The sequence below is a fragment of the Vulpes vulpes genome, chromosome 3 (genome assembly GCF_048418805.1).
Source record: "Vulpes vulpes isolate BD-2025 chromosome 3, VulVul3, whole genome shotgun sequence".
NCBI lineage: Eukaryota > Metazoa > Chordata > Mammalia > Carnivora > Canidae > Vulpes > Vulpes vulpes.
Genome location: NC_132782.1, coordinates 111,234,332 through 111,247,320, shown reverse-complemented (window position 1 = coordinate 111,247,320; position 12,989 = coordinate 111,234,332). Strand labels below are relative to the sequence as shown.

General features: G+C 43.6%; 1 protein-coding gene across 1 annotated transcript in view; it reads right to left on the bottom strand.

Moving 5' to 3' along the window:
• Positions 1-1,430: 1,430 nt before the first annotated feature.
• LOC112923220 (ectonucleotide pyrophosphatase/phosphodiesterase family member 7-like) overlaps positions 1,431-12,989 on the bottom strand; it is a 33,107-nt gene continuing 21,548 nt past the window's right edge. Inside the window, exons 3-5 of the mRNA XM_026002961.2 lie at positions 8,023-8,649; positions 5,499-5,736; positions 1,431-1,477 (exon numbers count right to left, since the gene is read on the bottom strand). Coding sequence (XP_025858746.1) covers positions 1,431-1,477; positions 5,499-5,736; positions 8,023-8,649 — 912 coding nt within the window. The remainder of the gene's footprint in view (positions 1,478-5,498; positions 5,737-8,022; positions 8,650-12,989) is intronic.

Here is a 12,989-nt window from a genome sequence, read left to right as displayed (position 1 = left end):
GGGCGGGGCCAGGTGCCGCGGGCGGCGTGGGAGGCGGGGCCAGGGTTGGATGGGGGCGGGGCCTGGAGGTTGAGGGGCGGGGTCAGGGCTTTGGCGCCAAACCGAGCAGGCGAGAGGCGACGGCTCTCTGGCAGCTTCCAGTCAGGCGAAGGGCAAGGTAATCATTCTCGCTGTTCCCGCTACTTTACGAGGGTCCTTTTGGCGGCAAGGCCAAAGGACGAGTGGACGGACGCATGGCCCCTCCCCGTTGCGCTCCTGGGAGCGAGGGAGCCTCGCGTTGCAAGGCTGTGCCCCAGACCCGGGGTGGGCCTTCGCCGCCCCGCCTTCAGCTCAAGGTGCGGGTTCGCCGCTCAGGGCGGGCAGGACCCAGGGGACGCCGCAGGAGGAGCGGCCCCCCAGCCCCGCCAGAACCTGACGCGTTCCCCCTGGAGGCTGTGGCGCGGTTTAGTCCCCTCTGCGGTCGGCGTGCGCTCCCCAGCGCGGTGCCCCGTCGGGGCGCGGGGAGGGGCCCCTGACCTTGGCAGGGTCAGGTCGAGGTCACATCCTCGCCACGACCTCCTCTACAGCAGGCAGGACCACCCCCAGCCTCCGGGCCTGCCCCTAACCCAGTCAGTCTTACCCTCACCAGACACTTATGAAGCGCCTACTGTGTGCTCCGTGCTGTCAGGCGCTGGGGGGAGGGGATGCAACCGTGAGGGAACCCGTGAGGGAACCCGGGAGCCGTCCCTGCCCGTGGGGGCTCCGGGGCTCACGCGGACTACGTAGGCCCTGAGCTGAGGGCCAGACAAGTGTGGGGAGAGGTGCCTGCGGCAATACCTGCGGAGCAGGTGAGCTCCCGGAACTAGGAGGACTGGCTGGAGAAGTCTGACTTTGTCGGGCAAGGAGGGTGAAAGAAGAGTAAGAGGGCTTCTGGGGTGGTGGGGTTGGGGAAGGAAAGGAAAAAATAATTGTTTTCCTTACGCGTTGTTACGTCTGGAGTGAAAGGCAGGAGACCCACCCACCGTGCTGCCCCTGGAAGTTGAGCTGTGCTCGCAGTCTAAGGCGCTTCCTTTTAGCACATCTCTCATAAAACTCCATTTGGAAGATTCGAGAGCTAATTTGCTAAATATACTTGCAGAAGGTAGATGAAGGGACAGATTAAATCTTATTACCCCTTTCAGATGAGAAATACCGAGCCCTGCTCAGCTCCGAGAACGAGAGAGGAGAATGAATTCTAATTGGATGCATTTATTCTCCTATCTGTTGTTCTCCCACCAGCACTAGGTGAGCTCAGGATCCAACACAAGAATGGTTTTTCTTTTATTCCATTGACCCTGTTGATTTAAATAAAGATGGTGGACTGTGATTATTGCTGTGTTTTTACACAGAATTAATGGTTTCTGGGTCGCACGTTGCAGAAACCCCCTTAGTCATAATATCCTGAGGTAGAATCACTTGAGATATGGCGATGAGTCTCGGCCAGGGCTGAGTCTTGGTCCTAAGGGAATGACGCTTCAGAACTGGGTCAGGCGGATTGGTCCACTTTTGCTGTTTTGATCAGCTCTCTGCCTGCAGTAGACAATGAAAACCAGTGGGAAAGGGTCAAACTCATAAATATTAGGCTCATTCTGTTAACTCACATAATAGCTATTAATTGCCTTTCTTCTAAGGAGCAAAAGGGCATGTACAGTCAATGCTATAATAAGTAATACTTTATGATGTTATACTAGGGTATTAATAAATCTAGGCTGGTTCAGCCTTCCCTGATGCCATAGAAGGAATGTAGATTGGGAAAGGCCCCCCCAAGTGGGGCATAGCACCGACTTGCACTTGGAAGAAACCTTTACTTTGGGGTGTGAGCTCTTAGGAGAGACAAAGGTCACAAGGTCATATATCTCAGATCTGAATCTGGAAGAATCAAGGCACTGAAGGGATTTTTTTATGTCTCTGTGACCTCCTAGATGTACGTTCAGGTGTAAGAGATGATTAGGACTGCCGTTTAACACAAAAACTAAAAATTCCAGGGGGTGTCTATATGAAGAGACACATCCCACAGTCCTGCCAGCAGCAAGAGGGAATATGTATGTGCACATGCTATATTAAAGATTTGGTTTCTGGATTTGATGCTTCTAATAATAATAATAGTAATAGTAATAATAATAATAATAATAACCACCACAACCACCACCACCGAATACATTTTAACTGTATGGAATGGTTGCCTTTTAGAAGTTATGCTGTGGGCATGGCAATTTAATCAGTACCTTGAAGTTTCTTCCTTTATCTCTCCTATAGCTAATGGTTTCTGTAGAAAAGGACCAATTGATTTCTTTTTAAAATGTTGCTTCAGGGTGTAGAGACCTTTATAGGTCATGTTTCAACTTATAGGAAATTTTTATAGTTCAAATATAAATTACATTAAATGTGGGTTTTGTAATGGAGTTAAGGTTAAGTAAAGTTCTCACTTTCCTTAGGCTGTTTATGGTGTTCAGGTGGCTTCCGTTCTATAGAGATAGGAGCTGTGTTAAAGCAGAATAATGGCCAGGGTTGGGTATAATAAGGAATATAATTATAGAGATATAGAAAGAGGTGCACCAGGCTGTATAATCCTATGGTTTGTGGCAGAACCAGTGTTATGAATTAGATTGTGTCTCTCCCAGAAAAAATGTTGGAAGTCCTAACCCCTGGTACTTAGGACCTTATGATACTAGTGACCTTATTTGGAAATAGAATCTGCAGATATAATTAAGATGAGGTCATCCTGGCTACAGAGGGCCCTAAATACCATGACTGGTGTCCATATAAGAGAAGAGAGCACGGTAAAGATAGAGACACAGGAAGAAGATGGCCATGTGATGATGGAGGCAGAGACTGGAATGAATGTATCTATAAACTGAAGAATACCAAGGATTGCCAGCGACCACCAGAAGCTAGAAGAGGCAAGGAAGGATTCTCCCCTACATGTTTCAGAGGTGGACTGGCCCTGCCGACACCTTGATTCTGGATATTTACCCTCCAGGTCTGCGAGACAATAAATACCTGTTGTTTTAAGCTAGCTAGTTTGTGGTACTTTGTTACTGCAGCTGTGGAAAACTAATACAAGTGGTATGTAATTTGGGGGGCCCAGTACAAGATGAACATAAAGGGTCCTTGTTTTTTTTTTTTTTTTTTTTTTTAGGTTTTATTTATTCATGAGAGAGAGAGACAGAGACATAGGCAGAGGGAAAAGCAGGCTCCCCACAGGGAGCTGGACGAGGGACTTGATCCTGGACCCCGGGATCATGCCCTGAGCCGAAGGCAGACACTCAACCACTGGGCCACCCAGGCGTCCCTGCAGGGTCCTTGTTAAAAAAAATAAAGAATTCTGAAATGGCAACAGCAGATTATTAAACCAAGTTGGGGACTCTCCTGAGCCTTGGGCCTTGAGTGGTTACTCAGGTCACAAGTCATGAACCTGGCCCCTGGTTGCTGGGTTCTCAAAGTGCAGGACCCCCTTTGGTGTGCAGGAAGTGCTTGAAGTGGATTATTACAATGTGCACTGATTAACCATGGGAAGCCCGAAGAATACTCACTTCTTTTTCCGATGAATGGCTGTGTATATCACGCTACCAACAAACAGAACTGCAAGAAATCCTGTGACACTCGCGAGACCCAACGCTGTCTTTTGGAGAGCCAATATCCTCTGTGTCTCTGCTCCTGATAAAATATCAGGTGGTTTTTATTTTTTTAAATTTTTATTTATTTATGATAGTCACACACACACACAGAGAGAGAGAGAGAGAGAGAGGCAGAGACATAGGCAGAGGGAGAAGCAGGCTCCATGCACCGGGAGCCCGATGTGGGATTCGATCCCGGGTCTCCAGGATCGTGCCCTGGGCCAAAGGCAGGCGCTAAACTGCTGCGCCACTCAGGGTTCCCTATCAGGTGGTTTTTAATTGTCAGATTATTAAGAGGCTGTTCTGGATGCTCCTGGGTCCCTGGGAAGTTTTCAATCCAGGCTCTGGTGAATATTAATTAAGGAAATGAAATGTACATTTAACCCAAGAAAGTGCTCACTGTAGAGAAACCTTGTAGGGCAAGTCATTGAAAGCCGATTTACTAAACGACCTATTCGCCAAATGACCCATTTTCCTAATGACCACTTTGCCAAGTGACCAATTTGCTAAAAGCCAATTTGCTGAAAATCAGTTGGTGGGACATCCTGCTTATTGGTAACTGGAGACAGTCAAAAACCTTACACCAGGCTTCCAATGGGCTATGGGACAGGGGCAGGGGCCAAACAGTTGTAGCAAAACTCTAAAACTTAAAAAAGATAGTTTGGTGAATTGGTCATTCATTTAATTAATTTCCTATAAAATGGCCTGCTTCCTGTAAGTTCACAAGAATATCGTGGGCAAGGGCACCTGGGTGGCTCAATGAGTTAAACATCTGCCCTCTTCTTAGGTCATGATCCCAGGATCCTGGGATTGAGCCCCATGTTAGGCTCCCTGCTCAGCACCTGCTTTTCCCTCTCCCTCTGCTCTTCCCCCTGCTTGTGCTCTCTCTCTGTCAAGTAAATAAGAATAAAATCTTAAAAAAAATATTATTTATTTATTTATTTATTCATTCACCAGAGAGAGAGAGAGAGAGAGAGAGAGAGAGAGAGAGGCAGAGACAGGCAGAGGGAGAAGCAGGCTCCATGCAGGGAGCCTAACTGGGACTTGATCCTGGGTCTCCAGGATCACACCCTGGGCTGAAGGTGGCGCTAAACCGCTGAGCCACCCAGGCTGCCCAAATAAGAATAAAATCTGTAAAAAAAAAAAAAAAAAAAAAAAAAAAAAAAAAAAAGGAGGACTGTGGGCAAGGCTTAGAAGAAGGGAAAAGGTTGTCCTTTGTACTCTGTTTTAATTGAGCATAGTTGTTTTAAGTATAATAAATCACCAGGCACTTTCTAAGTCTCTCACTGCAGAAAAAAAGCTGGCCAGTGTTTGCAAACAACGGAATTCTCAGAGATGATTCCATTCTTCCTTTATATCACCCAGGTTTAAGATTTTGAATTCTTAAGAATTAGCAACCTTATTTACAGGAACCACCTCCTTCTCCCTTTTTTCAGCAGTGAGTGGAATGGTAAAGCTTCATTCCTCCCTCCCCTGTGAGCAGCTTTCTTCCAGGCACCAGCAAGGACTGAGCTGCTGAAGGAAGTCTGCATTTCTGTATTTAGAAGGGGCATCAGGTGATTGTGATTTCTGAGGCTCAGAAGGATTATTGCTTGACTTTTTCTATGGAGAGCCTTCCTTTTGCCCCAGAGGCATTATATGAAATGCCACCAACATGTGGAGGGATTCCCTACTTCCTCTGCTATCTGTTTAGAGCTGCTGCTGTCTTGCACTGGGGGTGCCAAAGCTGCCAGGGAAACAGGATTTTTCTGCTTGATTCTGTCACCAACCTCCCCCTCCTCCCCTCCAACCTATTTTTGATTCTTTTCTCAGGACAGAACAGACCACACTATCAATTTTCCGGTGGTTGTTTTTGTATCTCACCTGGCTGCTGGTCATAAGAGTCCACAAGCATTTCCTGAGTGACTGCCAGGGAGCCATTGTGGGGCTCTGGGGTAACCCCCAGGAGCTTACACATGAGTGGGTAGATGTGGATGCTGTCAAAAGGCTCAGCTAGGTGATTCTTCTTGAAATCTGGCCCAAAAGCTCTGAATATGGTCTTCATGTCCATGAGGACATTATCAAAACCATGATCTCCTTTGTTGAAATATATTATAAGTTGCTGAAAAATAACAAAAAAGCCATTTTAGATTCCAATCCCCTGAAAGAAAACTGTCCCTTAGTTATTGTCATGCTTGTCAGATCCATGAAATCTTTGAAAATCTAAATAAGGAAGGAAGGACTCTGCTCTGTAGTGCCAAAGAGAAGAACAGGAATGAAAGATCTTTAAGAAAGAGAATAAAGAAAGCATACCCATTCTAAGCATACACAGCAAGAATACTGACAATAATAATAAGCTCAAACATAGTGCCTCTGGTGATGGCCTCATGTGCTTTGCAAGATCCTCAATCATGAAGAGAGAAAAGTAACACCTGTAACCCCTACTTCACTGTGCCCACCAAAGCAAGCAGGTGGATAGAGATCCGAGAAGTAGACTCAGTGAGAGGAATTAAGACTCGAAGGATTTTCTGCCTAATGATCAGTTCAGAAGGTTCCCTACTCCCTCAAACCTGGTTGGTTATGTTGGGAATGTGACTATTCATTAAATTCCTTCACATCACTCTCAACTTGTTATATCATGAAGGTTTACAAAGAGGCCAGTGACTGTGGGATCTCTCCTTGGCAAGACCTTAGCTTTGGGCATACATCCTCAGTATCCTGGGCCGTGTGAGGGATTGCAAACTATCAATAAATTGTTGCATTTTGCTGTGACTATTTCCATCAATGTTAAACAGTAACCTTATGAGTTTTCCCATACCTATTATACTCTGAACTTGTAGCAATACAAGAGTATGCAGATTGCAAACATCATTATAATGTTCAGCTCCTGTCCATAGTCTAGGATGAGCGTTCTTCAAGCTATACCTGGGATGGTCTTCTGTCAGGTGATGTTTAGATACCACCTAAACTTTGTTCTGCCATGAATTATTGGTTGGTAGTTTACAAAAAACAGACCACCTCATTTATGTCTCACAATTAGCTTTGATTTTGGTATTTTCTTCTTTAGATTTGCTTATTATTATTATTTTTTTAGATTTGCTTATTTTTTCATAACAGCTTTGTTGAGATATAATATGTATACCATACAATATACTCATTTAAAATGTACTACTCTGATTTTTAAAATTTTGAGAGCTGTGCAGCTATCATTACAATCAATTTTATTTTATTTTTTTACAATCAATTTTAGAACATTTCATCACCCCCCAAAGAAACTCTGTACCCTTCAGCAGTCACTCCCCATTTTCCCCTGACATCTCTCACCTGCTCTAGACAACCACCAATCTGTGTTCTGTCTCTATAGATTTGCCTATTCTAAACATTTCATTTAAATAGAATCATACAATATGTAGTTCTTTGTATCTAATTTCTTTCAGTGATCATAGTGTTCTCAAGGTTCATTCAAGTTGTAGCATGTATCAGTACTTTGTTCCTTTTAATGGCAACATAATATTCCATCATATGGATATACTATATTGCGCTTATCCATTTATCAATTGATGGGCAGTTGGATTTTTTTTTTTTTAATTCTTTTTTTTTTTTTTTAATTTATTTATGATAGTCACAGAGAGAGAGAGAGAGAGGCAGAGACACAGGCAGAGACACAGGCAGAGGGAGAAGCAGGCTCCATGCACCGGGAGCCCGATGTGGGATTCGATCCCGGGTCTCCAGGATCGCGCCCTGGGCCAAAGGCAGGCGCCAAACCGCTGCGCCACCCAGGGATCCCTGGATTTTTTTAATTTTTTGGTTATTATGAATAATGCTTCTGTGAGCATTTGTGTATAATTTTGTTTGTGAACAGGTTTGCTTAGTATTATTATTATCATTATTATTTTTGATATGTGCAAAGGGCAACCAGCAGGTGTTTTTTGTATGTGTGTGTTTTTTTTTTTTGGGTTGTTTTGTGTGTGTGTATGTGTGTGTGTGTGTGTGTGAATATACTGGTGATCTGTGCATAATGATCAAGCACACAGGCTTGGGTTCAAACCTCAGGCTTATACTTCTAATCCCAAGTCACTTCTCTCTAGCTTTGTTTTATTCCTCATTAAAATGGGGGAGATAAGAGTATCTATCTTTAGGGTTGTTGGGAAAACAAAAATGAAATAACTCATGTTAAAATTTTAGTACAGGGCTGGACAGAGCCTTGGTCAGGGAGGGATGTTTGTCATTATTATTACGTAGTGGTAACATGGGAAGGGTTGGTTGGGTGGGATATGGGGTTGGGGGTGGGAAACACTTAGGAAACAGTGGGTTACCGCTTATATTTTAGTTTTTTTTCAGAACTCTTTCTCTCTAGAGGCTGTCTCTCAGACCCAAGATGACTTTATTCATTTTAGAATCAACTCACCCCATTGATGTTATAACCAGAGTCGGCATACATCAAGATTGGCAAGACCCGCTTGTGTTTGGCAAAATGGAAGCGTTCTGGGAATTCCTCCTTCTTGTATACATTGAGGTGAGGGTGTGCATTCTTCAGTGCTTGGTAAAGAGCTTCCTCTTGCCCTGGTTTGGGCAGGAGCATCCCAAAGCCACCATAGTCCACGATATCAAACTTGACCGAGTCGTTGAACTTGATGTAGTTAGTCAAGAGGATCTCAGTGACATTGGGTTTCTTTTTTACAGTAGTCATGCCATGGTCTGATGTGATGATGACATTGAGGTGGTTGGTCAAGCTGTGCCTCTCAATGGCTTCCACCAGGTACCCAATAGTTCTGTCGATTTGCTGAATAATCACCCGTCTGTTCTCTGTCTCAGGTCCAAATTTGTGTCCCACGTTATCTGGCTCTCCATAGTACAGAGTAACAAAGTCAAAGTCTTCCTTGGTGAACCAGTTCATGACAATATCAATGTTCTCCCTCCACTCTGTCTCGTTGCTATCTGGGTGAGTATAAGACTCCACCAGGGACCGCTGAACAGCCTCCCCTTTGTACTTTGCACCTCCCCCAGGATAGTGGAATGATGCTGTCTTCCTCCCCTGTAAGCACAGGAAGAAAATTCTATCAGGGCTGTTTCTTATATCTTTGTCATAATAGGCAAAGCTTAAGTTGTTGATGTCCCTGCCCTAGTCCAAAGGCATAGAGAACACGTGAGCTTTGGAGTCAGATGGGGTTGGACTTCATTCCTGGCTTCACCAGGATCTCATCAAATCTATAACACTGTTTGTTGTAAGACATGCTATTATTTTACGTGCTCCTAGAAGAAAAATGCTGCCTGTTTTTTTAAAAAATATTTTATTTATTTATGATAGACAGAGAGAGAGAGAGGCAGAGACACAGGCAGAGGGAGAGACAGGCTCCATGCCAGGAGCCCGACGTGGGACTTGATCCCGGGGCTCGAGGATCCTGCCCTGGGCCAAAGACAGGCGCTAAACCGCTGGGCCCCCCAGGGATCCCCAAAATGCTGCCTGTTAATCCACAACACTCCACTGATTATAAGATGCACTCCAACTTTAGAGATGGTAAAATGAAAAAAAAGTGCCTTGGAATGGAGGAAAAATGATACTTTCTATGTTGGTGAGTGAGTTCTTTAATATCTTATGGTTCAGTGTTTGTACATATAAAATGCCAAAAAGTTGATTGTATTTTTGTGAGGATTAAGCCAGATAACTTCAAGATGAAGTATTGGGATTGTGTTTTGGCATGTGGTAGGCACTCTTTTCTTTGCCTCCAGGTCTAACAAACCACCACAAAGCCTTCCCCAAATTGTGTAGAGTATAGTTAATATGTTTGCCTGCTCAGCACCCATTCCACCTCTGCTGGTTTAGAGAACCCTCACTTCCCTTAGAGACTCTGCCCGTGCTTCTGGCTGGTTTGGGATGTGTGGATTTCACATCAGGCTCCAGAGGTGGGATGTGATTTTGGCAGAGGATATTGCATCCACTGGCCACAGCAATTGGTTTAGTCTTGGGCCCATGTCTCAGTCAGAGCCAATGAAATTTGATCTTGGGACTTCTGAGTAGGAGGAGAAAGGGCCAGAGGAAGGCTTTGGACCAAAAGTGGGGTTGTTTTTAACAACATACATGATTGCAAAGTCATGAAAATATTCTTCAGTGATCCACTTCAGCAGAAAGGTGGCTGTTTCCTAAAATTGTTAGGAAAAAGAATTATATATGCTCACCAATGAGTTAACAATGAGATGGACACATCTCACTAAATAAGTCCTGTTGTAAAGGAGCTCCTCCACCAGGACATGCACATAGTGGGGGCTCAATGGATTTTTGGTTTAGTGAATGAATGACCTCATTTGGGGAGCAAGTACTTTGTTTTGTCTTAGCAAAGCTATTAACTTGAAGAATGTACTGTGACACTTCATGTATGAGCCAAGATTTTGCTGTTCTGAAAAACTCAAAAGTTCATTGGTTTTAGGAGAACCAAGGATGATGGTGGCATCAGTGTGTTGATTTGGAATGGAGAATAAATGACCAGGAATAATTTTGGGATAATGGCACCTGGGTTGTGGCTAATTGGTCAACAAACAAGCAGAAAAGTATGACCAAGAGTAATGGACAGAACTTCCAATGTACTGAGAGAGAGAGAGAGAGAGAGAGAGAGAGAGAGAGAGAAGCAGGAAAGCAATTTGGAAGTTGTAGGGGATACTGTTGGCTTTCTACCCAGATCCTCTTACAGGACCATTGTGCTCGCATTCACTTCAGCTGCTCCACATTCCAGAAAATTACCTTCAGACTTTCAGCCAAGTGACCAAATCTTGCCTCACCTGGGAAGGTGTTCTATAATGCTCCTTCACTCCTAGCTGCCCATGGCCAGTGATTGACTGTTGGGAGGACAAAAGACCAGCTTCCTTGCCTCAGGTTGGGATACCATGGAGGTGCAATTCATGCTCCAAGGTCTTTGTGGGATTAGGCTGAAGCTGGTCTCTAAATGTGATCACGTCTCACTTACCTTCTGCCCTTTCAGTTTCCCTCACTCCTATCTCCTGAGAACTCTCCCTCAATGCCTTACATGTACCAAATCCCTGCCTTGGGCTCTACTTTTAGGAAACTTGAAATAAGACAGAAGTCTTTTATTTAAAAAGATTTTATTTATTAATTGATGAGACGCACAGAGAGAGGCAGAGGCATAGGCAGGGGGAGAAGCAGGTTATCTGCAGGGAGCCTGAGGCGGGACTCCATCCCAGGACCTTGGGATCATGACCTGAGCCAAAAGTAAATGCTCAACCACCGAGCCACCCAGGCATCCCAAGACAGAAGTCTTAATACTAAATACTGTGCAAGGCCCAGAAGCTCTGCTATTTATAGCTATAGGTGAAATATTGTATCCTCTGCCCCCCAGCATTCATTTTCGATCATGTGATTTAGTTTTATTTTCTCTAAAGCACTTTACCCAATCTGAAATTATCTCAATATGTTTCTTGTTTACTGTCTATTTCCCTCTCTCAGAATGTGAGTTCCATGAGATCAGGGACCATGTTGATTTTATTGACTGCTCTTTTCCTGGGACCCAGAAGAGGCCTGGCTTACAGTAGGTGGTAATTGTTGGTTAAATACATGTTGAGGGATCCCTGGGTGGCGCAGCGGTTTGGCGCCTGCCTTTGGCCCAGGGCGCAATCCTGGAGACCCGGGATCGAATCTCATGTCGGGCTCCCGGTGCATGGAGCCTGCTTCTCCCTCCTCCTGTGTCTCTGCCTCTCTCTCTCTCTCTCTCTCTCTCTCTGTGACTATCGTAAATAAATAACAATCTATTAAAAAAAATACATGTTGAATGAATGCATGAATTGCATCTGCTTTTATGGGTGCAAAACCCATCCTATTCTCCTGATTAACTTATGGAAATAGTTACAGAAGCTCTTTCTTTTTTGGGTTCTAGCATCTTATTTGTAATCTCTTCAGGCAACACATTTTCATTTCTGATAATAGAATTTCTATGGTTGCTTTAACTTGCAAATTCCTCTAATATTTATTTATTGCATTTCTGATTGGCATTACTCATAATTCTCAGTTTTTAGCGATGGTACTTTGTTTAACTTACATATAAATTGACTTTGCTCTGAAGTATGGAATTGGCTGGAAGGATAAAACTTTCAACATTTTGTAGAACATAGTTTGACTGGCTATTTTATTATCTAGAATAAACTGACATTAACATTATGAGGGACTTAGGCAGCTCTACATATCTGGTTGAGTTCTTGATGTTTCCATGTTAAATCTCAGGTGTTCCCAACTTGAAATTGTTTTCTTGTGCTGTATTCTCAATGCACACCTTCTTTTTTAAAAATATTTTATTTATTTATTCATGAGACAGGCAGAGACAGGTAGAAGCAGGCTCCATGCAGGGAGCCTGATGTGAGACTCGATCCCAGGACCATGGGATCACGCCCTGAGCTGAAGGCAGATGCTCAACCGCTGAGCCACACACACAATGCACACCTTGTTTAAAGATAACTCAAGCTGTAGCCTTAGGAAACTATGATTTTGTTTTTCATTTTGTCCTATAGGGATTTTAAGAGTTATACTGCTCCATGGAAGAAGCTACAGAGAGAAATGCATGTTTGAGTGTGTGTACACACACACACTCACACAACTCTGCTTATTTGGGACCCGTGATAATCAAAAGTGATATTTTCAACAAATACTTCTGAGAAATAATCTGAGCACTTAATAGGATGCAAAAGAGTGGGTATTTACTATTCTACCCTTTAATTAGCATAATCAGTGTTTCCAGTAGCAATAGCAATTGGAAAATCGCTGGTTTTATTAGGTTCATTATTCTTCCTTAGTGTAGTGTTGCATCAGTGTGGCTATTACTCTTAAGTTGCTTTTAAAAAATGAGAGTTGGTACTTCCTATGGGCAAAGTCCTTGGGTTTTGAACAGAGTCCACCAAACTTCTCAGAACTAATCATTAGAACAGAAGTTTCAGTTTGATTTTGCATTTTGTCTTGTCTTCCTTTAGGATAGAGTGAAAGTCACAAGGTGAACTTGTTTTAGGAAGGCCCTTGAACATATTTCTTTCTTTCTTTTTTTTTTTTTTTTCCTTGAACATATTTCATCATGGTTGTGCTTTGGTGGGAAGGGAAAGGAGTTAGTTTCTCCTTTTAGGAAGTGATTGAGTGGAAAGAGATGGACTCCATGTATGTGAAATTCAGAAGTCAAGGTTGATTCTGAGTGTTTTCATTGCTTTTCTGTGCTCCAGAGGAGTCACTGAACAGAAGGAGACAGGTGGCCAAGATTCTATTTCTCTCCCCTTCCACACCCTTTTGGAGGTCAGATTATTATTCTTAGAGCCTTTTGATGCATAATAAAGACATGCTTTGGGTCAATATTGGGATGAATTATCTTGTTATTAATGCTCTAGGCAAAA